The 25,183-nt window shown below is 36.9% G+C and overlaps 1 protein-coding gene across 2 annotated transcripts; it reads left to right on the plus strand.

The window, feature by feature from the left end:
* The first annotated feature begins 358 nt into the window (after positions 1-358).
* Positions 359-24,009, plus strand: LOC145787733 (zinc finger MYND domain-containing protein 12-like). 2 transcript variants are annotated; one of them, XM_082599543.1, is made up of 10 exons: positions 359-570; positions 2,649-2,744; positions 10,969-11,082; positions 12,302-12,421; positions 13,492-13,568; positions 14,397-14,566; positions 14,948-15,070; positions 17,221-17,341; positions 20,899-21,044; positions 23,659-24,009. In XM_082599543.1, the coding sequence occupies exons 1-10, from the start codon at positions 470-472 to the stop codon at positions 23,782-23,784; spliced, it is 1,194 nt and encodes a 397-aa protein (XP_082455669.1). In that variant the 5' UTR covers positions 359-469; the 3' UTR covers positions 23,785-24,009. The 2 variants fall into 2 exon arrangements, with proteins under 2 accessions (XP_082455669.1, XP_082455677.1); XM_082599551.1 differs by lacking the exons at positions 359-570; positions 2,649-2,744 and adding an exon at positions 2,816-3,038.
* Positions 24,010-25,183: the final 1,174 nt, after the last annotated feature.

Raw genomic sequence — 25,183 nt, forward strand, 5'->3', positions numbered from 1 at the left:
GATGACAGTCTGAGATGTACCGTACCTCAATCTTGATATGCACATTATGATTTAGTATAAAACAACATATCACACCTACTTAAAAATATGTGCAATAGACAGGCTAGCCTACAATATGATGACAAAAATGATTAAACACTTGCAAAGCAAAGCCTTTCAATCAATCAAATGGTTAAAAATAATTCTGCTATCTTACTAAAATGATCTCTTCCCCCAAGTAGACTCGACGCTTTTTTTATATAAAAAAAATCTGATTTAAATCAAAAAAATCCGATTTAAATCAAAAAAATCCGATTTTTTTGATTTTTTTAAAAAAATCATGATTTTTCCAACCCTGAGAAATGCACAACAGTTCCAATATCAATAGGTTGATGAAATGTGATTTGCTTTGACTTCAACCAGTGGTATTTCTGAACGTTGTTTATCATACAACTTTTCATTGCAAATCTGTGAAAAAGTTGATAAGCAAATGGCTTCTCAAGCTAAAGAATCAGAGTGGGATCAAACACAAGAAGAACTTGAAAGAAGTCGACAAAAAATAGCAGCTGCATTAAAATCTGCTAAAGAAAGGTAACAAAACGGCACTGAATACCTTAAGTTAAAGGCAGTGGCTATTTGACCGGCGCCGGTCTTTGAATCTGAAACACTATTTGACCGGTCATGACGTCACTTTATAGGCACTTCTTTCTTTTTCTCTTTCAAAGCAAAAGACGAGAAGAGTGCGTATATAACTTGTAAATTTGACGATTATCTTCAACTGATTGGATGGCGCGTAAGTTACGTCTCTGGTTGGTGTTCCAGAGGGAATGAGTTCGATACTTCGCGGAAGCGTTTTTTTTTTAAATTTTTAACTAAATTTTGACCCGAAGTGACTCAATCGTTAGGCTGCTGCATTTTTGTAGTCAATTTTTATTTTCAGAAGCCTACAGCCCAATTTTTTATGTCTTTTCAACTATGAGTAATAAAGTCAGAGTTTTTTAATTTTCTTGAATTTCTCTGGATAATTTTCCGTTTGTCATGAGAGGATGTGACCGTGTTTTCCGAACAACGCATTACATTTTTGTGATGTGACCGTGTTTGCCAAACAACGCATTACATTTTTGCGTCGTTTGGCAAACACGGTCACATCCTCTTATGACGAACGGAAAATTATCCAGAGAAATTCTCAAATTCAAGAAAATTAAAAAACTCTGACTTTATTACTCATAGTTGAAAAGACATAAAAAATTGGGTTGTACGCTTCCGAAAATAAAAATTGACTACAAAAATGCAGCAGCCTAACGATTGAGTCACTTCGGGTTAAAATTTAGTTAAACATTAAAAAAAAAAACGCTTCCGCGAAGTATCGAACTCATTCCCTCTGGAACACCAACCAGAGACGTAACCCACGCGCCATCTAATCAGTTAAAGATAATCGTCGAATTTACAAGTTATATACGCACTCTTCTCGTCTTTTGCTTTAAAAGTGAAAAAGAAAGAAGTGCCTATAGAGTGACGTCATGACCAGTCAAATAGTGTTTCAGATTCAAAGACCGGCGCCGGTCAAATAGCCACTGCCTAAGTTAAAAGTTCACTGTATGCACTATCCACTACACAGCCCCTTTTTTTGTTATCCTGTAAGAAAGATAAAAAGTTGGTTTTACATCCTATATCATTATATAGTATCATTATACATTATATTATGTCCTATATCATCATATAATGTCCTATAGTATCATACACCAATTTTAGTACGATACATCTGATTTTTTAATTTAATTTTTTTTAAATTCACCCTAATAAACAATCAGTGATGTAGTCTTTTGCTTACTGTACACTGCACAGGGTTATCAATAATTGACGTTACAAATTCAAACAACTGTATTTAACATCAATATTTAGCATTACAATGTCAATAAATTGAATGTTTCTCGATTTTTTTTTTTTAGGCTTAAATTTTATAGACCATGAATGAAATTTTGAATAAAAGAATAGCTATTGTAGAGCTAATAAAATCGAAAGACAGAACAAAATGGAGGCAGCTCGTATGGGAGATCATAGCTGATCAAACATTGTCCATCTGTTGAAGAAAGAAAGAATTATGGAACTCTTCAAATCGGGCAAGTCAAGGAGTGATATTTGCAAGGACTTAAAAATTAACAGAATGTTGGTCTGGAGAACTCTCCAAAGGTACAAAGAAACTGGAAATGTCAAAAATCCACCTGGTCAAGGTCGCCCTCGATACGCCAGAACTTCAAAATTGATAACAGTTATGTACCAGAGAAAAGGTGTGAAGAAATCCCAAGAGATCCATTCAAAAACTGGCAATGGAGGCAAACGTGGCCTATGGAACCATGTTCACAGTTTTCAAGAAGGATTTGAAGATGAGCCCATTGAAACACATGAAGAAGCGGTTGCTAAATGCCAATACTATTGAGAAATGTCTCTCATAGAGCCAGAATTCTGCTTTCACGCATTGAAGGAGGAGGCACGCTGCCAAACCTTGTGTTCAGCGATGAGGAGAAATTTGATGTCCAGCATCATTTTAACTGTCAGAATGATCGTGTTTGGTTTATGTTATTTTTGCATATTTATATTGTTGGTAGTTGATGCTAATGCTTTGTTTTGAAAAAACTCATTTCTCTACCCTGTTAAATCTCATGTTGCAGATCTCGAAAGAATTCGAACCTTGAAGATGACATCGACACAAAGTTCAACCAACTTCAAAATTTAGGAATTAAGCTAATGGAAATTTTGAGAGATTCGTATGTTTCATATAAATTTTAAAATATATTAGGATATTAGTATTAATTTCTGTTTACATTTTTTAATTTAAATTTAATCACTGAAGATGGGAGGTGTGACCATAAAGTCCAAGGAATTACATTTGAATCACATGAAAACTTCCAACATTAAACATGAAGTTGAAACAGTGGAGTCCAACAGAAATTCGAGGCGAAAGTAAATTACAATAACGTTTCCAACTGTGTTCAAATAGGCATGAAGCCTGCGTGTCAAGACAATAAAGATTTAAAAGCTTTCAGTGATAGAAGTTTTCGGTAAGGTACTTGTTGTGTTTTTAACTCATTCAACAAGAATCATATACAGTGATGGGCATTATCGGCTCGGCGATAAATTTTTATCGCTTATCGTTATCGATCAATTATTTTTTCAGTTATCGTCTATCGCCAAAGGCTATATTTGATTATCGCCGATAATTATTCGCTGATAAATTTTATTTCGGATCAACACACAAGTGGAAAGACCATGAAAAGTAATATTTTTACTAGCCACCTAGTTAATGAAACTAAAATTAAAACCAGTTCTTCTTCAGTGCCTAAAGTGTGTGTGCACAGGTCGTTATCAGGGGAGGGGCCACGCCCCCCTGCAGCGACGGCCCTGACAACACAATAATTTTTAGTGTTGCAAATTGCAATGCAATGAAATGCATGCAACAAGTCTCTTGTTGTTTTGCTGCAATGGGCAATCGCGAGTGAATTTTACAATTAAAATGTAAGCGCACAGGTGGCACAACTTCCTTTGAAGCGAAGGAAATTGACAAGTGGTTTGTGAAAGTGTCGCAATACGAGGCCGCTTTTTCATCGGAAACATGGTCTTTCGCGCCACCTCACGATCAACTATTTTATTCTTGTGTTTTCTTTTTTTGTTGGAAGTGTTAGTTTTTAGTAATTGTCGTAAAAAAATAAAATCTCTCTCGTCAAAACAAGAAACTTACTGTTTTAAGCGCATTAATCTTTAGATGAGTAGATTAACTAAAATTGCAAGAACTTGCCTTGAGACATGTGGTTACGTCACAAACTCAGATGAAAAGACAAAATTCACACACAATAACAACACAAGATCGGTTATAGACTGTAAGATCGATTTTTTCTAGCTTGGCGATATAACTTTAATCCAAAAATAATAACCAAACGTATAAGTGCCATTTAACTTAAAAAGTTAACCCATTTGTGCCAAAAGTGAAAGTACTTAAAAAAAATTTCGGAAAAGTTAAATATTGCATAATTATATATGACCTAAAAAACATATCACAATTATTGTTTTCCTAATTGTGTTTGTACTTTTTGAGAAAAAAGCCGTCCTATATATAAGACGCTAGGCAAATCCGTTATCAAATTTCACAAGTTTCTTGTGCGTAATGCTTAAGTGTTATTACATTTTACTTATCGCTCAAAGTGATAAATGGGAAATGTCTTGTTCATGTCTTGTCTTGTCATTGTTGTCACGAGCACTTTATTGAAATGAAAGTTCAAAAAATATGAAGATGAAAATTAGCAAAGTAACACAACATCGTCATTGCGGAATATGATATTGCTTGAAGCATTTGACATGCAGACCGGCATCACATTTTTTGCATTTTGTAGTAGTTTTTGCATGACAATAGGTGGATCGAGTTGCGTGGTAAAATTATGCTAAATACAGTATATATAACCTTTCTCATTTACTGTAGCCTACCTACGCGACATAGCCTACCTCAATCAAATATTTTTATTCCCACTAATACAGTGCCTACATTGTAATTCTTATCTCAACAACTCAGCGTTCTGCCATTGCTATAAAATGATGGTGTTCACAAAAAAAACATAAAAAATTATCTGAAATTATCAAGAAATTACGATAATTATGTTATTGTTCTTAAACAAACACGACTAATTTGACAAGCTTGATGGATTTCACAGTATGCACATTTTTACTACCAATAACACTTAAGATTACTGATAAATTTTCAAGCATTTTGCGTTTTTGAGAATTTTTTCAATTATTGCTGACTTTGCTGTAAACAGCCCTTTAAGCAGAAAGCAAAATACAAAGTTTGGGATTTTTTATGGTATTTTCATTTGATTTAATTATTTTGCCTACTGCACGTAAGCGGCAGTGTAACTCAATTGATAAAAGCATCCAACTGGTATCTGAAGGTATAATTATAAGCACGGCGGTTACCTCAGTGGTTTGATTCTGGATCAAGAGGTTGAAGATTCGATATCCACTGCCGCTATTGCGATTCTATTTATGCATACAGTATTACAGTAACTTACAAAAAGTTTTGTCCCTTCACAGTATATTATGTTCGATTTTTCGGCATGTTGATGAAAACAGTTCGTGCTGCATGGGATGGGGCAGCGCCAATCAAGAAAAAAGAAATATCGTTATCGGACATTATCGGCGATAATTTCGCTTAACTTTTTTTGATTTATCGTTTATCGTTATCGCTTTAGGCATTTTTCGTTTATCGATTATCGTTATCGCTTAACTGAAAAATGAATTATCGTGCCCAACACTGGTCATATAAAAGTTTTCTACTTGTATTCAAAATTGCAAGAATGAAACTACAGTATATAGTCATTCCCCTAAACACGAATTTTTGGTAAAAAAACTCGAAACACGAATTTCAAATAAAACAGGCTAACGTTTGTTTAAACTCAAAAACTGAAATGGCACATGTAAGAAGATTGCTATCCCTCTTTTTGCACTAAAAATTAGACCAAAACCGCTTTTCTGATTTCAGCAATCTGCAAATATTTCACCTAGGCCCAAACCCTGTCCCTAATAAAATTGAAAACTTTCTGACCGTCTGCACTAACTTTGCTGTTAAATCTCTTCTGGTGAACCTAGAATTGCCATTGAAACATCAATAAAATCGTAAAATAATACACTAGCGTCATGTAGCAAATATAAGTTCAAAACAGCAACCGCTAGATGGCGATAGTAAATTTCGCGTTTTGAGCAATTTTGCCATTGCGCAAGAGCGGCCATGCTTTTATTATATCCATTTTGATCTGGTCATGAAAAAGGTAAGGAAGTGTAATAAAGAGTAGCCTTTGCCTAGGATGCAGATATAATTCAGATATATGCAGGGGTCCCACGCTAGAGTTGTCCAATTTTATTATGATTTTATGCTCAAAACAGGCTATTTTTTATGCTTTTTTTATGATATTCAGTACAATTCTATGGCTTTTTTTATGTTTTGGGCAAATTTTTAAGATTATGTACACAACAATTGCACGACTTGGAATGGTAAAAATGCAATCGTTAAAAAGTGTTTTGGTTTAAAAATTGGCAAAACTATTTTAAACCAACACTTTTTACAGCAGCAGTGCTTATTATACTGCATTCAGAACAACCACACTACATTCTTACAAGGTAAAATACTTAAATGTGAAAACTACCAGCTGTATATATGGTTCCTTTGTAAAATTTTCAGTATTAGACTTTAAAAATGAATAACATTGCTTCGATTCACAATACAAAGTGGTTGATTATTGAAAACACCACAATTGGCCACAGGAAGAAATGCAATTAAATTAAAAAACAAAGCAAACAAAGGTACAGAAAGTGTAACACAAAGGCTGCCCTTACAGTCTACAACGTTTCAAAAACTTTTGAAAAGCCACTATTCCACTTCACAAATATGCAAAGTATGGTGAGCAGCAATAACCCTTACATTTCACCCCAACTTCACTTTTTTCAATTTAAGGGCAGCCAGTTCTTTATCACACCGACGCTTTCTCTCAAGGCCAATACTAATTTTCGCCTGCGCAGACAATAGTTCGTTTTTATGAAGTGTTTTACTAGAAAGAGCCTCTTGCAGCTTAGCATTCCCTTGCTCAATAATTTCCTCTGCAGTCTTCAACCCAATCTCGCATCTCTCAATGTCATCATTCAGCAAGGCCTTACGAGACAGCTTTTGTGTTTCAAGTCCTGTAGCATCTTCTTGCTCTTGGCAATTCTGCCTCTCCCGTTTTTTCAAAATCTTTGTTTCTTCCAAAAAAGCCATATATTTACTTCTTGCTCCTTTTACTTGTTGCCGAAGTTCTTGTGTGATAGGCAATTTTAAAGTGCCTCCAAACTTATTTATCCATTCTTTAACAATTCGCAAAGATACAATGGTATCTTCTTGTATTGTGTAGCCATGGCTGGCAAGTAGAGCCTTATTAATTGAAAAGCCGCGTCCAGGAGCAGCATTTCCGTGACTTAATGCACAAACAGTTAGAGCAAGATTGGTAAGTTGGGTGTATTTTTTAGTACCATTTTCGTCAAGCAATTGTACTATTTTCAGCCAATGTGGTCAATTCGTTTGTAGCTTGATTGACGGTTTTCATACTCATCAGCCGGCAGCAACCCACATCTTTCTAAGGCATCTTGCCAATAGGAATATTTATGTTGACTTTTGGAAGTTGTAGACTCATTAGTGGTATCACTTGTGCTTTTTTTATACCATTCCTCTTCAACATCTTCATACTGGTACCTCAGCCACTGGTCTCTATCCCTAACCTTGTCGCAAAGCTCTTCTACTGTTGTTGAGTTAGGAATGTCAAACACAGATGAAAGACATCCCTTCATCACACTAGCCACTCTAATGGTCAAATTCGAGATGGCATTGGTAGCACCATGAGCACTTCGTTTCTCTGGGTGAAGATACTGAGCATATTTCAGTATTGGTCGATTCAAAAGCAAATGATCAATCAGATATTTGATACATTTTTTGTAGAAATTCATGCACCCATTTCTGAAATTTGTTTGGTCTGATTTTGAAATAATTGGGTCTAATAGCAAAAGTTGATTTTACTTTTTAGGCAAAATAAACACTGCCTAAAAAGATCACTCACTCCAATCAAGGTAATTTGGATTTAAAGTTTTTTTTTTATGCCAATGGTTAAATTTTATGACAATTTTATGACTTTTTATGATGGGGGTAAAATTTTATGCTATTTTATGATTTTATGCCGAGTGGGAGCCCTGTATATGCATTAGAGAATGTAGAAACTTATTTAAACATGTATTATATATTATGTAGGCTAGTGTGGGGGTGTTCAGAGCCGGAGACAAATTTACAAATGACAGGCAAGACACAACAATAACACAGGGTTGAGCATTACAACAGTATATTACATATTGACAAATAGTTCAACATTCAAACGTTTTCGACTTAACTTAAGTCCTCATCAGGAATCTGTAAATAATTATAAACTACAATAAATTTCACTTCTTGACAGTGACTACCGTAACTAACTAACTAAACAACTAACTAAAAGCATCGAGAAACACGCAACGATTAAAAGCAATGGAGTGGAAAACATACAGACAGACGAAAAATTACATTACGTACCCCGTGGTGCAAATTCATTTGTAACTTAGTCGTGCAGTTGCCTTTTCTTAATGTAATTTTTCGTCTGTATGTTTTCCACTCCATTGCTTTTAATCGTTGCGTGTTTCTCGATGCTTTTAGTTAGTTGTTTAGTTAGTTAGTTACGGTAGTCACTGTCAAGAAGTGAAATTATTGTAGTTTATAATTATTTACAGATTCCTGATGAGGACTTAAGTTAAGTCGAAAACGTTTGAATGTTGAACTATTTGTAAATATGTAATATACTGTTGTAATGCTCAACCCTGTGTTATTGTTGTGTCTTGCCTGTCTTTGGTATAAAAAAGCAAACTCTCTCCCGAAACTATAAATTTACAAATGTCAATCAATCAATGGTTTATTTGTCAGTAACAGGAACATAGTTCATGTTTGAAATATGCAAAATATCCCGGATCAGTTAAATCCGGACATCTTCATTTTCCCAGCATGTGACGTAATATCTGTTGCATCCATGCTGCCTTGTAAAGGCAACAAATGGCAATGCACTAACTATGATGCCATAGTATGTCTCGCGCGCACTCGTCACGCAGAGCGAGTAAAAATATTTGAAGACTTTGTTAAATCATTTTAATTTCTCCGTGTTGTTATTGTGTATCTTATGCGGTGTTGTTGATTTTAATTTCTTTAATAAATTTCTTTTTTTTCACTGTTGATTGTGTAATGGTGTCCGCCCCAATAGCTCAGTTGGTTAGCGTGTGATTTCTGGAACGCAGAAGCTTCAAGATGAAGCGGCGCTGGTTCGACTCTCGGTGTGTGCGCTTGAGCAACGGGGTTACGTCGGGGTGACCAGAAATATGTAGCGGACGCTGATTACGCAGTCGCTGCCATCAGTCAGATGTCGACATTCCTGGGCGAAGTCGGCAAGGAATGATCGGACACGAGGTCGACTTTGCTGCTGTATTGTCCACTGACTGAAATTCAACCGAGTAGTGCTTGCTCACAAGTATATTTGTTTATGATTTTAATCTTCGATCCAATCACACAAAAAGGAAGAAAAGAAAGCACCCCAATGGTTAACGTTCCACCACCAAAAGCTGGATATAAAGTATTGTCGCTTCTACATTATTAACAGTCTAGTCAGAAATCATAGCTGCTGCACCAAAATCATAGCATACAGAGACTCTAAACATAATACTAAACTGATTCAAACGTTATACTAGCAGAAGTAGAAGCAGTAGCGAGAAAGATTCTAGTGTGGAATAGCGAGTTTTACATACGACCATACAACACAACACGAGTGTAAATCTACATAATGATGAACCATGGTTGGAATTCGGCATAGCGCCTTACAAAAGGTTGATTACTGAATTGAATTCCCGAGACGTGCAAAGCCGTTCACGGTATGTGCTCAAAGGCCAGAACTTTCTGGAACAATTCTAATGATGTGAACATGACGTCAGAGCTCTCTGGCGCTACAGACTGCGCTCTATTCAGCAGCATCTAATGGATGGAATAATTCCCTGGCAATAAGACTTCAACAATTGGAAACTTCATTCTGTCAATCTTGGTGACCAGGCCTGCGTCAGTGATTCAAAGCATCTACAAGTATGGGAAACTGCCAGGATTAAGCTCTGCAAGAAGCTTTCCCAGTCCGAGGATAAAGATTCAATCAATCAATTGATGAGTAATGTCATCACTGCTATTGTGTTCTCAAGTCTTTAAAATGTTTGGATTGATATTTTTTCACTAAATAAATAAGCACTAGGAAAATTGCGGATTCGCAGTAATTTATACATATTTTCCTACAGACCAACATCGTTTTCGGGATCCATTACGCCAAGGTTTGTTTTTTTTTCAGATAAAACTATGTGAAAATAATCAGTAGGTATGCAGGAGCTAACCGTGTCAAATGGAAGCAAATTTATTCCAAAATAAACGTGCAATTGAAAGATTTGTTGTATCCACGAATTTCCCCAATTGCGCATTTACGCATTAAGGATTTTTCCTCTTCCACGAAAATCCTGCTCCCAATTCACGATCTTGTTTCCGAAGTTGATGGAGTTTTCGCCTGAAATAAATTGTTTTGTAGGTTAGACGCAACGCAAGTAGCTAGAAGTGGATTACCACCAAAACAATATATCTTCAGAATTAAAGAGTGGGTGATAAAAACTATTTTGTGTTTCAGAAAAAAAAAAATCGTGCTTAGGGGAATGACCATAATTTTCAGTTAGCAAAAATAAAATAGCGAAACGTTTTCGACGAGGATAGCAGTTTATAGCTTGGACCATGCTTTGTTATATTGTATGTTTCTCGGATATTTCTTAAGCATGTAAAAATATTTTTCTTTTACAGGCTTGAAAAGGACTACATGCGTAGTCAAAACATTTCCCATTTTATTTTAATTTCAATATTGTACATGGCTTTATATATATGAAATCAATATTGTACGTATGGCTTTCTCAACCAGATACAGAGTATTGAAGTGTTACATTTTGTTTGTTATAATGTTAAATGTTGTAGTGTTACTCAGCTATGTTTGTTTTAGTTAAAACTGAAAAATTAACTAACCATAAAAACTTGACTTTTTATTGACCTATCAAATTAGGATTTGGAAACTTACTCCTGTCCAGAACTTACATCCACAATCGCAATACATTTATAATCGAAAATCACATTGCAATAACTTACTAAAAAAAATTTACTTTATTTACTCTACTTGCCCCAGTGATTGGTAACTATGGCAGTTCTCATTCTTATTTTGCATTTGGGAAATAACTTTTGAAAATCTTGCATGAAACCAATATTATTTTGTGCTATGTCCAAATGTCCATGAATTGGCCTAGATTTAAATGAAAGCTTATTACATTATCTTCTTTCTTTACCAGAGGTACTGATCAGGAACCAGACTGGCTAAGTCTCACAGAGCGAATATGCCAACTTCTTGTACCATTAGACGGCTCTGTACCATTTATGAATTCCTCAGAAGAAAGAGAAATTAGGTATCACCACGAATTACATTTCTAGTAGGCTAAAATATTTAATCTAGCAATTTTGTGTCAGCTTTTATCTAAGAACACATGAAACCTGTGGGTTTGTGGCAAACTAATTTAATACTTCGGTCTAATAGCTTAAAGCATTATTAAATCATAATACTCATCACAATAACAATTTGGATAAACAATGCTTCAATAAATTGTAAAGTTTGTAAAATTTAAAACCACCATCACACCTTTCCACCTCAACAACAAGGAAGCTGGCCGCCAGTTACGAGTCCCCCTATATTAAACCCTTATCCGACATGACCCCTGCCCTACAGATCTGGGAGTGACCTTGGATCGGCAGCTCACGTATAAAAACACTGTGACTCAGTTCGTGCCAAAGCATCAGCAAGAAACCTTATCAAATGTCTAGTTGGGTCGACTTGGGGATCCAAAACCCCAACAGTGCGCACTAGTGCCCTAGTGCTTGTGTACAGTGCTGCCGAATATGCTTTTCCAGTCTGGTGCCGCAGCACACACGCCGGAAAAGTAGATATCGCCCTTAACGACACCATGCGCATAATCACTGGATGCCTGCGTCCAACTCCCGCAGACTTACTACCAGTGCTTTCAGGCATCACCCCACCAAAAGTACGCAGAGAGAATTCCACCGTACGGCTCGCATTAAAGGCTGAGGTCAATGATCGCCATCTCCTCCACAATGTAGTCCTTGACCCACAACAGCTCACACGTCAACGCCTGCTTTCCAGGCACCCTTTTTCTCGACACGTTGTGGCGCTTCATGAAGGTCACTTTGACCTGATGAAGTCATGGAGAGACAGCTGGGAAACCATCTCACGACCCAACCAGTTCCAAGTCACACCAGACACTACGGTACTAGGTACCTGGCTCAGACCTGCCAAGAAAAGAATGGGTGACTCTGAATCGCCTCCGTACTGGTGTTGGTCGCTTCAAGCGCAATATGTTTACCTGGGGATTGTGTGACTCACCAGCCTGTGTTTGTGGTGACTGTCAAACAGCACAGCACATCATTAATCACTGTCCAGTGTTTCGACCTGCAGAACATGTGGATCTCATAGACCCTGATATGAAGACATTACTCTGGTTGCAACAATTGGGAGATGTTGCCTGAATTGCTGCCTCATAAGCAAGAAGAAGAAAAATAAATTGTAGAAGTGTCGGGACAAGCAACGTTAAGAATGTTTTTTTTTTGGTGCAGGCAAAAAGATCTCTTACATCGACAAAAAAGTATGATGGAATTAACACGAATAATTGGCCGCAAGCTTTTATTTGAAGGCAAGCACAGTCAAGCTGTACCGGCAGCTATCCAATCCCTTCGGTGAGTTTTGGTGTCTATATTAAAGAGAAAATTGGTTGGTTAGTACACGCATAAGCTACGGTACTATTTGTACCTCGCTATTGGAAGTACTGTACAAGCGCTACATCACATTTCGCCTCAATAGTTCAGTGAATATTACCTACACATGTGAATAGAGAAACAACAAAATTAAGCGACGATGGTTCAACTGGGGTGCAACCTATTTCGTCCCCTGAACACTTTATCCCCTGAAAAGATCCAGAAAAAAGAAACAACAGAGCCGAAGTCGCTGATCGGAGTTGCTGCAAACATTTCAAAATTTTCCTCAAATTCCTCAAAAGATCGAGAGAAAAATACAGAAACGCCGAAGTCGCTAATCGAAGTTGCTGAAACAGTTGACAACGCTAAGTATCTTGAAATAATAGTTGATAAACCGAATTTCGGGTTAGGGATATTTTGATAAACTGAACTTCACTTTTGGGTCAGGGTTATTCCATTGCAAATGATCACGAGCTGCCACACTGGCATGATCTATATTCACTTCCAACCAACATTTCTAGACAAAATTACACAGAAGAAGTCACACTTATTTTGTGGTGGTCCATAAAATGGTTAATTCAAAATTAATTCTCAATGATTAATTCAAGGGAAAATTTTAAAATGTTTGCCGGAACTCCGATCAGCGAATTCGGCTATTTTCTCTCGATGTTTTCAGGGGACGAAATAGGTTGCATCCGTTGAACTGTAGAGTACACGCTTTAGTTGAGCATGTTTAGTCAACAGAACCTAGGGAATGAAATAATTTAACACCAATAACATTTTACCAAGCCAAATCCTGTGTCAATCTCTGTGACCGGACCTGTGTTGGTGGTTCAGATGTTTTACTATTACAAGCTAAAAAGTGCCTAATTGTGTAACTTATAATCCTATTTTGATTTCGTTTGAAGGTTCTTGCAATCAGTCAAGTTTATTGTTAAAATCTAAAATCATCTAACACTTATATTGAGCATGACATTAAGTGACTTGTGATTCAGTAGAAAATGTAGTGCAAGTAGACTTTTAACAGCTGCGATACAGGATTTGATTTTTAGGTTCAGCATTGACGTTCATGGATTGAATTCAGTGAACTTAGTACCTTCTTACATTATCCTTGGAGAAGCAAGTATAGGTGAGAAAAAGTAGGCATTAAATAAGTCAACCAACTGTAGCCTGTGACATATAAACCCGACTCAGCTTACGAAACGGACTGACCAGCGATGATGTTCAACTTTCCGATATGCACCTGAACAACTCTTCATTTAATGACACCTAGTGGATAGCATGAATTATAATATAAGCAACACCAACTATAAAAGGAACGACACTCTGGTAACTTTGGTACCCGGCGCTCGGTCAATGTTTGTCGTTTTGTTACGTGAATCAGTCATGACAAAACAATTATACTTACATGTGCGTTTAGTTTAAACCAAGGCTGTAGAATCGGGCGAAACATCTACGATTCCGGCTTCAGTGTTACCAAATATTTGAGAGTTTCATATTTTTTTAAATGTTTGTCCATTTTCTTTTTTTTTTTAATACTTTCGTTTAAATTGCGATCCATATTGAAATAACGACTTTCACAAAAACTGGCAAGAACCAGCACATCCTTTTTTGGTAAAGTTTTAAAGCGCAATACAGAGATCAAGAAACAATGTTTAAAAAAACGATTGGAAACTAACCTTTTATTGTTCATTATTTTGTATCAAGTCGAAGTCGTCTTTTTTTTAATGATTCCGGACATGCCAAAATCCTACCTACTCCACAGCCCAGTTTAAACCACAGTGTTATTAAATTCTTTACTTTATTTTTTTTGTATTTACTGTCATTATGTGTTTTTATATGTTGTAAAGCAACACATTGTAAAATAGCACATTTATCAAAAGTAATGCGTGATTCACTGGAGCGGTCTACTTCTGGGGTTATGCTGTTTTAGAAATAATGAAATATTTGTTGTTAGGTTTAGGAAAGTTATCACAAGCGGACGAATATTTAGCTCAGGCTGAATGGACAGTTTTGAAATCTTCTGATGCCACAGACGAAATCAAATCAAAATTATATCGAAACATGGGCTTACTGTATGCAGCTAAAGGCGATTACGAAAATGGTTTACGAATGCTCGCTGAAGATGTAAGTGATTCATGCTTGCCGGTTTATTACAGTTAAATCTAACCAGTTTAAAAAGCCCATTCACTGTTTCAGGAATTTCAAGTTCTCTTGAGTGTGCTGCTTGTAAGAATGACTTTGTGCAGTTTTTAAATGGTATATTTTGTAGCACGTCATGTCTCTATTACTTTTCCTTACTTTGTCTTGTTGTCTTCAATTGTAACTTGTTAATGTTCAACTAAGTAACAAATTTATGAAAAAAGCGTTCACCGCCTTTTACAATTTTGTTGTATAGTTTTGATTTTGTTTGTGATAGTCTAAGATAGATATATAAGATAATGATTAATGATCGTCTAGTGTGCATATATGATAATCTAAGGTATCAAATATTACAATATGCCATAGATTTACCACGCAAGTAATGAATGGGGCACAGTGGATATTCACACCTCTGGTGGCTACTTTCATATGGCAAATGTTTTCTTCAGGCAGAACAAAATGGATGTGGCTCACTCACTGTATTCTCAGGTAGCAATTTTATTTCTCAAGTATAGATTCGATTATTATGAAATTTGGATGTGTATTGTAGCCTAATGCAGTGCTACTCAAACTGTGTTACGCGTACCGCTGCCGGTACGCAAGCACTTGACTGCTGGTACACGGATAGTTTGAAAATAATTTATTGAGTATTGTTTTGATCCGAATGTTTTTCACCACTCAAGGTATTTTTCTTTCTCGATGTAATTTCCATACTTTTCGTGTGCTGCGATAACATATACCCTAACCGGGATGGCAAACCACTGAACCATCATAAGTTTTTAGTGTCCCAAAAAAATAACGATCAAGGATTTCAGAAAACATTAAATGTTTTACTAAACCTTTGATATAAACCCAACCCAATTTATATCTAGTGGCCTGCGGAATGGCCATGTAGCAGTCTGACACCCACACAACTAAGGTCTTTTGTTGCGCAAGTAACTGGATGCTTATAACAAAATAAAACTATTGTGCCCTTAATCGTTAGTAAATCGTTTTACAGTGACGGCATTTCTCATAGCAGTTTAGGATTATTGTGGTCGGTAAATACAGGGTTAACTAACGTTACAACTTCGAACAACTGTGTTTAACATCAATACTTAACGTTACAATGTTAGTAAATTGAATATTTCTCGATTTTATATATTTTAGAGGCCTAAATTTTATAGGCCATGGATGAAAATTTGAATAGAAGAACAGCTATTATAGAGCTATTTACATCGGGCAAGTCAAGGAGTGATATTTGCAAGGACTTAAAAATTAATAGAATGTTGGTCTGGAGAACTCTCAAAAGACACAAAGAAACTGGAAATGTCAAAAGTCGACCTGGCCAAGGTCGCCCTCGTAGCGCCAGAACTTCAGAATTGATAACAGCAACCAGAGAAAGGGTGCGAAGAAATCCCAAGAGATCCATTCAAAAACTGGCAAAGGATGCGAACGTGGCCTATGGAACCATGTTCTCAGTTCTCAAAAAGGATTTTAAGATGAGTCCATTCAAACACATGAAGAAACAGTTGCTAAATGCCAATACCATTGAGAAACGTCTCTCCAGAGCCAGTATTCTGCTCTCACGTATTGAAGGAGGAGGCACGCTGCCAAACCTTGTGTTCAGCGATAAGGAGAAATTTGATGTTCAGCATCATTTTAACTGTCAAAATGATCGTGTTTGGTCAAGAGATAGTGACGTGGAACCCCAGGTAGTCACTCGGAGACAAGGGGTGACATCAGTGATGGTATGGGCTGCAGTCAATGAATCAGGAAAGAGTCCAATAGTCCATTGATTTTTGTAGACTGAGGAGTGAAATTGAACCAAGAAAACTACCGAAATTATATTCTTGAGGGTTCCTTTTGAGGTGCAACAGTTATTGGTCATTCCAACAAGATTCTGCCCCTTCACATGGAGCTAAGAGAACGCAAAACTGGCTTTCAGCCAATGTGCCGTTCTTCATTTCCAAGGAAGAATGACCCAGGGATATCTGTAACTACAAATGGCCTCCTTCATCCCCGAATCCCCTAATCCCCTAGATTTTGGCATCTGGTCTTACCTGGAGAACGGGGTTTCGACTAAACACCACCAAAGTTTAGAAGCGCTGGAGGCTAATCTTAAAAAGAATGGACCAAAATACTTCAAAGAGGTATTCATGACTCTTGCAGTTCCTTTTCGAAGCTTCTCCGACTTGTTATCGACGCAAATGGCGTACACATTGAGTAAAACTTGTTTTCGCCACTACTGACAGTAAAGAGCAAAAACTGAATACCACTATGTCCATATTTGTAGATCCAAAGGTCCAATCAGAACAAAGTTTTTTTTATAAATTGTGTAGAAAAACATGGGGTGTTTCTTAAACATTTCTTAAATTGTGCAACTTTAAAACAGCACCCTCTAGTGACAACTTTTTTTTTACTAAATTTATTACAAAAACTGCACCTATGGCTGGGGCAAACGTTGATGAAATTTTTCCAAACTTCGGATTTATAATCAATATTCATTAGCACAAAAACAAAAAACAGGCAAAGCAAGTTTGGATTAGATTTTAAATTTCATGGAGCGTGTGCAGCACCCTACCCTCCAGTGAAATCACATTGTGCACATACAATGGCAGTGATTTTCAACGATCTCTTTCATTCAATATAATTTGCAGGTGACAGAGATATGGTATGACTTTCTATTTGATGCGGTGAGCAAGAAAACGGCCCCACTATCCCATGCCTCCCTGCTTGGTTTGTCACATAAAGGAGAACACTTGGAGAATAAGCTGCTCGGTGAATGATTTTTATGTTACTTATGGTAGCTGAGATTACAAGCTTTGATAGCCTAATGCAAAAATGTGTATAGCTTGTTACGCAGTTCAATGTCACTTGACATCATATCATATATATTATCTTGGGCAATCAAGAAAGTTAGCACTCAAAACTATATGGCTTGTGCATTTTCTTTTCAGAAGGGAAATCACGTTATCAGCTCTTACGATATTTAACAATCTATTTGTGATTAAAATAAGATTATTACATCAGAAAATTAGAAACCTTGTCTACCTGTCGTCAGACCACTCGGCATGCGACAACTCAATAAGTATTTCAACTCAACAAGTACACTTCAGCTACTGCCAAGTCAGCAAATGAGATGTAATTGCTCAGTTCGGACTCGCTTGCTAAATTGAGTTTGCTGACTTGTGACATGCCAAGTTTCAGTTTGCTCGGTTGTTACGTGCTCATTTTCCTCATTTGCCAATTTCAGCTACTTGCTGATGTGTTGCAAGCTCGATTGTCACTTGCTCAACTGCTATTTGCTCAGTTTACAATTGGGTCATTCCAGCCCAACTCAACCAACATTAATAAAAGTTCCATGGGCACCGTCTCAGATTTTGCTCAAAATTGCACCAAACGTACCTCTATGGGAGCAATGAAAAATCCCCAAGTTTCAGATGAAAATTCCAAGCAGCTTAGATTTTACGGCCATTTAAACTTTAAGGGCCTCATCCCTTTTTCGTAACAGTGGACCGCCGCGTTCATTTTCAATGGTTTTTGAAGGCACATATCTTCATTTCGATGCATGCAATGTCAGCATTCCAATGTTTATGATCAGTAAGCACCGTACCTAATTATTTTCACTGTCTTCATGATAAATTATTGTTGAATTTTCTCTGACCTACATTACGGACTTGAGATTATTTGCCAAAAATTACCAAAATGTTACATTTTAAAGACATAAAATTTATAGTGAAGGAGTTTGATAACCAAAGATTTTATTTCATGAAATGAAAGAATAAATGTATGTGTTTGTCTGGTATAACTTTCAGCATGACCATAAAATGCCCACGTGGTCATTCGGGGCTCTAAACATAGGGGTAAAAAAGGGCCATTTCTGCCTGATAGGGTTTTCAAACTCCCATAATATCTCTGTTAATGGCACCACAACTCCCAAATTCAAGTTGGCAGAAGAAAAGTTTCCCAATATTACAAACAATTAGGTTTTAGAGAAATATTTTGATTGGTTTGGGTAGCACAAGCATTTGAAAATTGAAAAAAAGCACTTACACGAGGCAAAAAAGCAGGATTTTGATGACCCACCTAACACTTATGCATCAAGAGATGTTGTTTTCTACTATTTAATTGTGTAGTATAGTTTATGATGAACTATCACAGCAATTTTTAGTCTTCTACTACAATTACAATAAAAGTTATAGGGCTCTGAAAATGGCTGAAATTGCTATTCGCTACCCCCCCCCCCCTCAAGTCAAAAATGAGGGTAACGCCCGAAATTCAAATTGATCTAAAACTTAGGATTCTTTTGTTTGGTAGCCTAAAGCATAGTATGACAACTTTTCAGCAAAATCTGAGAGGTACCATATACAAGATATCTTCATATTGGCTGTTTTGATATGAAATGACCCTAAAAATGTACAGGCCGAGTACAGGAAAACTGCTTCTTTTCAATAGCTGAGTAATATAAGAAGGAGTTGAGTTGAGATCTTCTAATTTATATCAGGCATAGCCAGAGACATGTATCTTTAAGTGGTGAAAGTTTCATCACTCTGGGGTACCATCTACATTGTTATTTACCCCCCCGGAAAAGGGGGCCGAAGGGTATTTTTTAAGTGGTGACCATTTTCAGTAGCCTTTAAAACCATTATTTCATGTTTGTATCAAGACATTTTGCTTCTATTGCTTCTACACAATGCTTATTGCCTAAATTACACAAATTTGGTGATGTTGGTATAGAGGGAGACTCACAGCTGATGGTCAAAATGTGAAAAATTTACATTTTGACCAACAAAAATCCAGTTTTGAGATGCCTGTAACTTTTTATCAACACATCCTAGTCCAATTATGACAGCAGATTCTGAAAGAGCAGCCCAGAAATACCCATAATACCAATTTTCAGGCATATTGCATGCATAGAAATGAAGATATGTGCCTTCAAAAACCACTGAAAATGAACGCGGCGGTCCACTGTTACGAAAAAGGGATGAGGCCCTTAAAGTTTAAATGGCCGTAAAATCTAAGCTGCTTGGAATTTTCATCTGAAACTTGGGGATTTTTCATTGCTCCCATTGGGGTACATTTGGTGCAATTTTGAGCAAAATCTGAGACGGTACCCATGGAAGCACTGGTTGAGTTGGGCTGGAATGACCCAATTGCTGACTTGTAGGAAACTCTTGTCTTTCAATTAGGACCGGCGCAAGGTTATTTTGCACCTTAGACAAGCGTCAGTTGTTGACTGTTGTGCCCCATTGCATTGTTTATACGTGAATAATAAATGTTATGAATTTTGCGGGAATCTGCGCAAACTTCTAAATTAATATAGATTACGTTCAAATCCCATGTTTGTAATTTGCAAATTTTGCTACCAGTTTTGCTAAGTCGATCGATGAGTGTTATCAGACTCAATAGCGTAGATGTCGTGGCTCAGTTCATCCAGCGCAGACCTGATTGCGTTGTTGTACAAACGTTTTAATAAGTTTTAACATCGAAAAATTTTGCTTGGGGCTTGTCGTAGATACTTAAAGCATCAGTAACTTAGAATTTTCATAAAAGTAACTAAGAATTTTCATAAAGCAGTTAAAACATTTGATATATTGTTTAAATGTTCATCTGCACCAGAAATAACGGCAAATCGTGAGGCATCATCAATTTTAAAAGATTTCTAGCGATGCTATTAATCACTTATTTTCAGTCTTGTATTGGTTAAAACAATACGCCTTGAGCTTTTTTCGCTGCGGTCTATAAAACACCTTTACGTTTTGCTGAAATGGCTTTCACGGCTCACTTGCAACCTCGCTTCGCTTTAAGTCTTCTTGCAATTCCCCTGTAAGCAATGACCAATTTGACCATGCGATCCCAATTAAATTTCTCCGCGCCCCAAACTTGGGCCGCAGCCAGTGGTTAGAGAACCAGTGACTGAAAGGCTTGATACGAATACCACCTGAAACGTGTCACTCGGAACTATAATACGTTTGATTGAAGCTGAGAAATGACAGTGCACAACTTTCGCATCCTGTAGAAAACGTTTCAAAATTGGAAGAATAAACGTTTGAAGCATATTATTTAGTACTTTTGCACAACCTAAGCAGAAAAAGAAAGATTCAAGATACTGAAAATCAACTTTGTATTTACAAGTATATATAGTTTTAGCATTCGAAACACAAAACATTTTTATGTCAACAAAAACTATTTCAAAAAAATGTACGAAATTGATACAAAATAACACAGGTTCTGCGCCCTTTTGAAAGCTGCGCCCTAGGCTACTGCCTAGTTCGCCTAATAGACTCGCCGGCACTACTTGTCTACTTCCAATCATATTTTGAACTTTATTTCAGACGAAGCGCAAGAATCAGAAGCTATTCAAATGCTTAACGCTGTCTATGACATCAGAGAGCAATCAGCCAGACGAAACTTTGAAGCAATATCGAAGATATGTCACACCCTCAGCATGCTTTACTTCATGGTGGACGACATTACAAGAGTAAGATGAAATAATACTTGATCATAACATTGCAATTGCTTCTAGCTTGAAAAAATTTCTGTTTGAATATGCAAAAACGATTTTAAACCATAGGTCTGTTGTGGCAAAGAATGCTAGCCCTTTATATTTTTGATAGTTTTTTCAATAACTTGCAGTTTGCATAATGTTGCCGTTACAGTATTGTATGATACCAGTATGACTTTGCCGCCAACCCCACTTTCTCATATAAAAAGTCATATTGTTTTTTAAGCAGAGATGGGCATTCGCTATTTTTAAAATAGCGCGCTACCCACTACTCGGGTTAAAGTAGCGTGAGCTACCTGCTACCAATCCATAAACGTAGCGCGCTACCTGCTACTTAGTCTAAAGTACCGCCAGCTGTTGCTACTTCTCCCGCTACTTTTGTCTTAAACTGACCCAGCACTTTGTGACGTTAAAATGGCCTTAAAAATTAATGATATCATTCGTTTACATCGCCATTTTAACGTCGTTGTAGTAATTTATTGTTTGCATCTTTCAAAAACACGACCATTGCAAAAAGCGAGTCGCTGAGTTCTACCAGCTTTGGGTTTTTTATGTCTCTACCAACGGAGAAAAGTATCTCCACCGCAACACTGGAAGGAATGGGAGTGTTGTATTTAATAAAAAGACGCTTTAAATCGTACTAAGAAAACTCAAGGACTTGCTTTTGTCTGAAAAAAGGCCTTCACAAAGGACTTTCCTTCGTACCGACGTTTCATGCGATGGTACACACCAAAAAATTCTTTCTCAGAGTCGTGACTGGTGTTGGTGTCACTTTTGTCGGTATCAACGTGGCTTGATATTTCCGCAATAGTCAAATGATTTCTGCCTTGATTTTTTTACGCATTGTTTCCAAAAAAATCCCCAAAAACGAGTCATTTTTTTTTCACTTTAAATTGGAAAGTAGCGAGAATGCGACTGAAAGAAATGTGGTGCATTGGTACCGCTACATTGGAACAAAGTAGCGCCGTTACTGGAGCTGCTACTTCAACAAAAATGTAGCGCTGCTACCAAAAAAGTAGTGCGATAGTAGCAGCGCTACAAAAATAACCCGGTACTACGCATCTCTGTTTTTAAGTTGCTTTAATCAACAGATACTTCAAATCTAATCTAAAAAAATAAAAAGCCCAAAATGTAGATACTAAACTCATGTTCAGCAAACTTCGAGTCTGTTTCCTGGAATCTAAGCTCAAAGCATTTCCATTTATTGTACCAAAGAGTAACTATGGAAGTCAGTTCCTTTTTGAACCTTGCAATAAAAAACTCTCAATTTGCGGATGTTATTTAAATTCTCCATTCATGGGTCATAGAATCGTTGCTATATTTTTGAAATGAAGACTGTATGTCCCACGTGGGCTCTTTATGTAGTCTGGAAACACCGCCAACCTAGAGTGGTGAAAGGAAGAACCTTCAGCCCCAGAAGCTTAATCGACGTCGACGATGAAGATTTTGTCATCATCGCTTAACAAACGTTTACGTAGACTGCTGATTTATAACTTTGAATTTAAAACCAGAGCAGTGTTGTTCTGCTCTGTTCTGAATTTATTTTTCTGTTGAAAGTAGGCTGAAAACAAAAAACAACTGGTATTGTCAGAAAAGTAATTTCAATTTAAATCGTGCTAGCACCAGCATAACCAGGTAAGCCATGCAACAAGCGTTGTATGCCACATGCAACTGATTGATAGAGGCACGAAATAAATTACACCAAAGACATGCATCTAAAGAAACACAATGCGCCTGAAATTTGATGAAATTGAGCACTTCGAGAAGCCAGCTCTAAACTTATCTCGAACGCAATAACGATGTCTTGTTTGTCTGTATGTCTGATTCTTATAAAGAGTAGAGGCTTGATGCCTTACTACAATCCTTCTTTCGCTCGCTCTACTGTCGCACACATAACTTCCAATCCTTTATTTTTTGATTTACTTGAGTCTGCAATTGAGAATAAAAACTTGATTTTTTTCACACACTGTATGGACTCACACACTATTATAAATCAAACTAATATCACAAATGTCTAGGAAGGCGTCCTGTCATTCTCTTGCTTGTTCACGAATAGGCCTACTACTGGCTTTCCAACTCAAAAAGGTACATTGCTTCTCAGCACAAAGGCCGTTGGCAGGCAGAAGAGGCGGAATGGCCCGTTTCGGAGAATCCGATTTGGAGAAATCCCGATTCAGAGTTTTTTTGAAAATCCAACAACGCCTTCTGTAAATCCAACTAGGATAGGGATCCTAATAGGGATTTCTCCAAATCCGGTTCTCCCAATAGTAGCAGACCCAAGCAGAGGTGAAAATGCTTATGGTCCGCGAACAGGCCACGTCATCAAAAACAAACGCGAGATAACGAAAAAATAACGTTGGCACAAATTCCAAACCCAAGAGAGGGCGAACGAGCCGCCGTGACAATGTCATTGTCGTCTTTTAATGTCGAGTTGGTATGAACACCCAGATGTTTAATATTATCTTTAGGCTGCAACTAGCAAATTTATTTGGATGGCTCCAGACCACACACTTTGACTTTTACAAAATCGAAACGAAATAGCTTTAGTCATTAGATTGCTTTGGACGCATTTTATTGAATTTATTTTCAGGCACAAGACTTTGGAAAGAAGGCGATTACAGCAAGTGAAAAATTGCCGTCAGCTGTGGATACGTCTGCTATAGCGAGATTTCTTCCTTCTATAAATGAAAACGCTTCTTCTGTCGCAGCAACCTAATCTTGAAGTTGTTACGTCTTAACAATATGCACAACAATTACGTTTAACTAATGTTATGACGAAATAATGTGAGGTCTCAAATTTTACAAATCAGTGGTATATTTGACAAGTTTACTGTTTTACCATAAATTTATAGTGTTCGTTTTACAAACTTCTCCAAAGTTTAGTTGATCAATGCAACCGTTTGTGCTACGTTTTTTTATGTAAAAATATATATTTTTCAGCGCAAAAGGAGGTGTTTTGAAAACTCATTTGACAGTTTATTGATAAGACTTCAAGGGCACGTCACGTTTTTTTTTGCAATGTGCATCCAAGCATACAAAAATCAGAATTTTATAAAAAAAAATTGAAAAAGGCAAATTGATACATGTGCAGAAAGTAAATTGGTACTGTAGCCTGTATTAATTTCTCTTCTGTGACTGTAGTAAATGTTGTCATTGATCTAGTTTATTTAAATAAGTTGTTCTTCTTTAACTAGACCTGCTTTGGGAAACAGGTATATACCAGTACCTACAGGTTACATGTTTTATACCGGTAAGCTTTCGTAGGCCTGCACGCTCTCTGCTGTCAAAAAACGAGCGTAAGGCCCGAACCTTGAATGGGAACTCCTAATCAGCTAATCATCCTTCCCATGCCCATCCTGCAGCAGAAGCTTTGGCGCACACATGGGCCACAACAGTCATCTTTGCACCCAAGCACGCCAAGTTGCCTTGCGTAAAATAGTGCTCCTCCGTTGGCACTACGTTGTGGTGGAAGTTAACCCAACGTGTCTTGCACCATTCGTCACAGTTGGGCCAACTTGTTTTAAAATCTTTGGCACAACGTTATCCCAACTCTACTGCCATCGTAGTTAATCGTTGGTACAACACTGGTTCAACGTATTTTGCACCAATCGTTGTAGAGCAACGTTGATTAACTTAACCTACAATTTCAAGTTGACACTGTCCTGATGACCCATATGCCAATACGATGACCATCTTCTTATACTGAGCAAATTTAAGTCAATGATGTAAACAAACGTAAATTTGTTGAAAGATACATTTATTCGAATGGTGCAATGCACCACCCGTCCACGCATGCACATTTAGTCCTGTAGAATTTACGGTCAACCTAGAAAAAATTCTTATAAAGACGAATTATATATCGTTGGAAAGATAATTTTATCAGCTTTTCAATGATGGGTTTTGTCATTTTTTTACCTTGGGGAAAAAAAGTTGCGGTCAAAAACGTGCCGGGGGAGTAAAACACTAATTTGCTCAATATTATAATACAATTATAAGCTAAAATACGTTACTTTTGTAACAGAATACAACACCATAAATTGGAATTTTACTATCAACAAAGCAAACTAACAATCGGAAAGCAAAAATATAAAACATAACCTAATTAGGAGGTATAT

The sequence above is a fragment of the Aplidium turbinatum genome, chromosome 2 (assembly GCF_918807975.1).
Source record: "Aplidium turbinatum chromosome 2, kaAplTurb1.1, whole genome shotgun sequence".
Classification (NCBI taxonomy): Eukaryota; Metazoa; Chordata; class Ascidiacea; order Aplousobranchia; family Polyclinidae; genus Aplidium; species Aplidium turbinatum.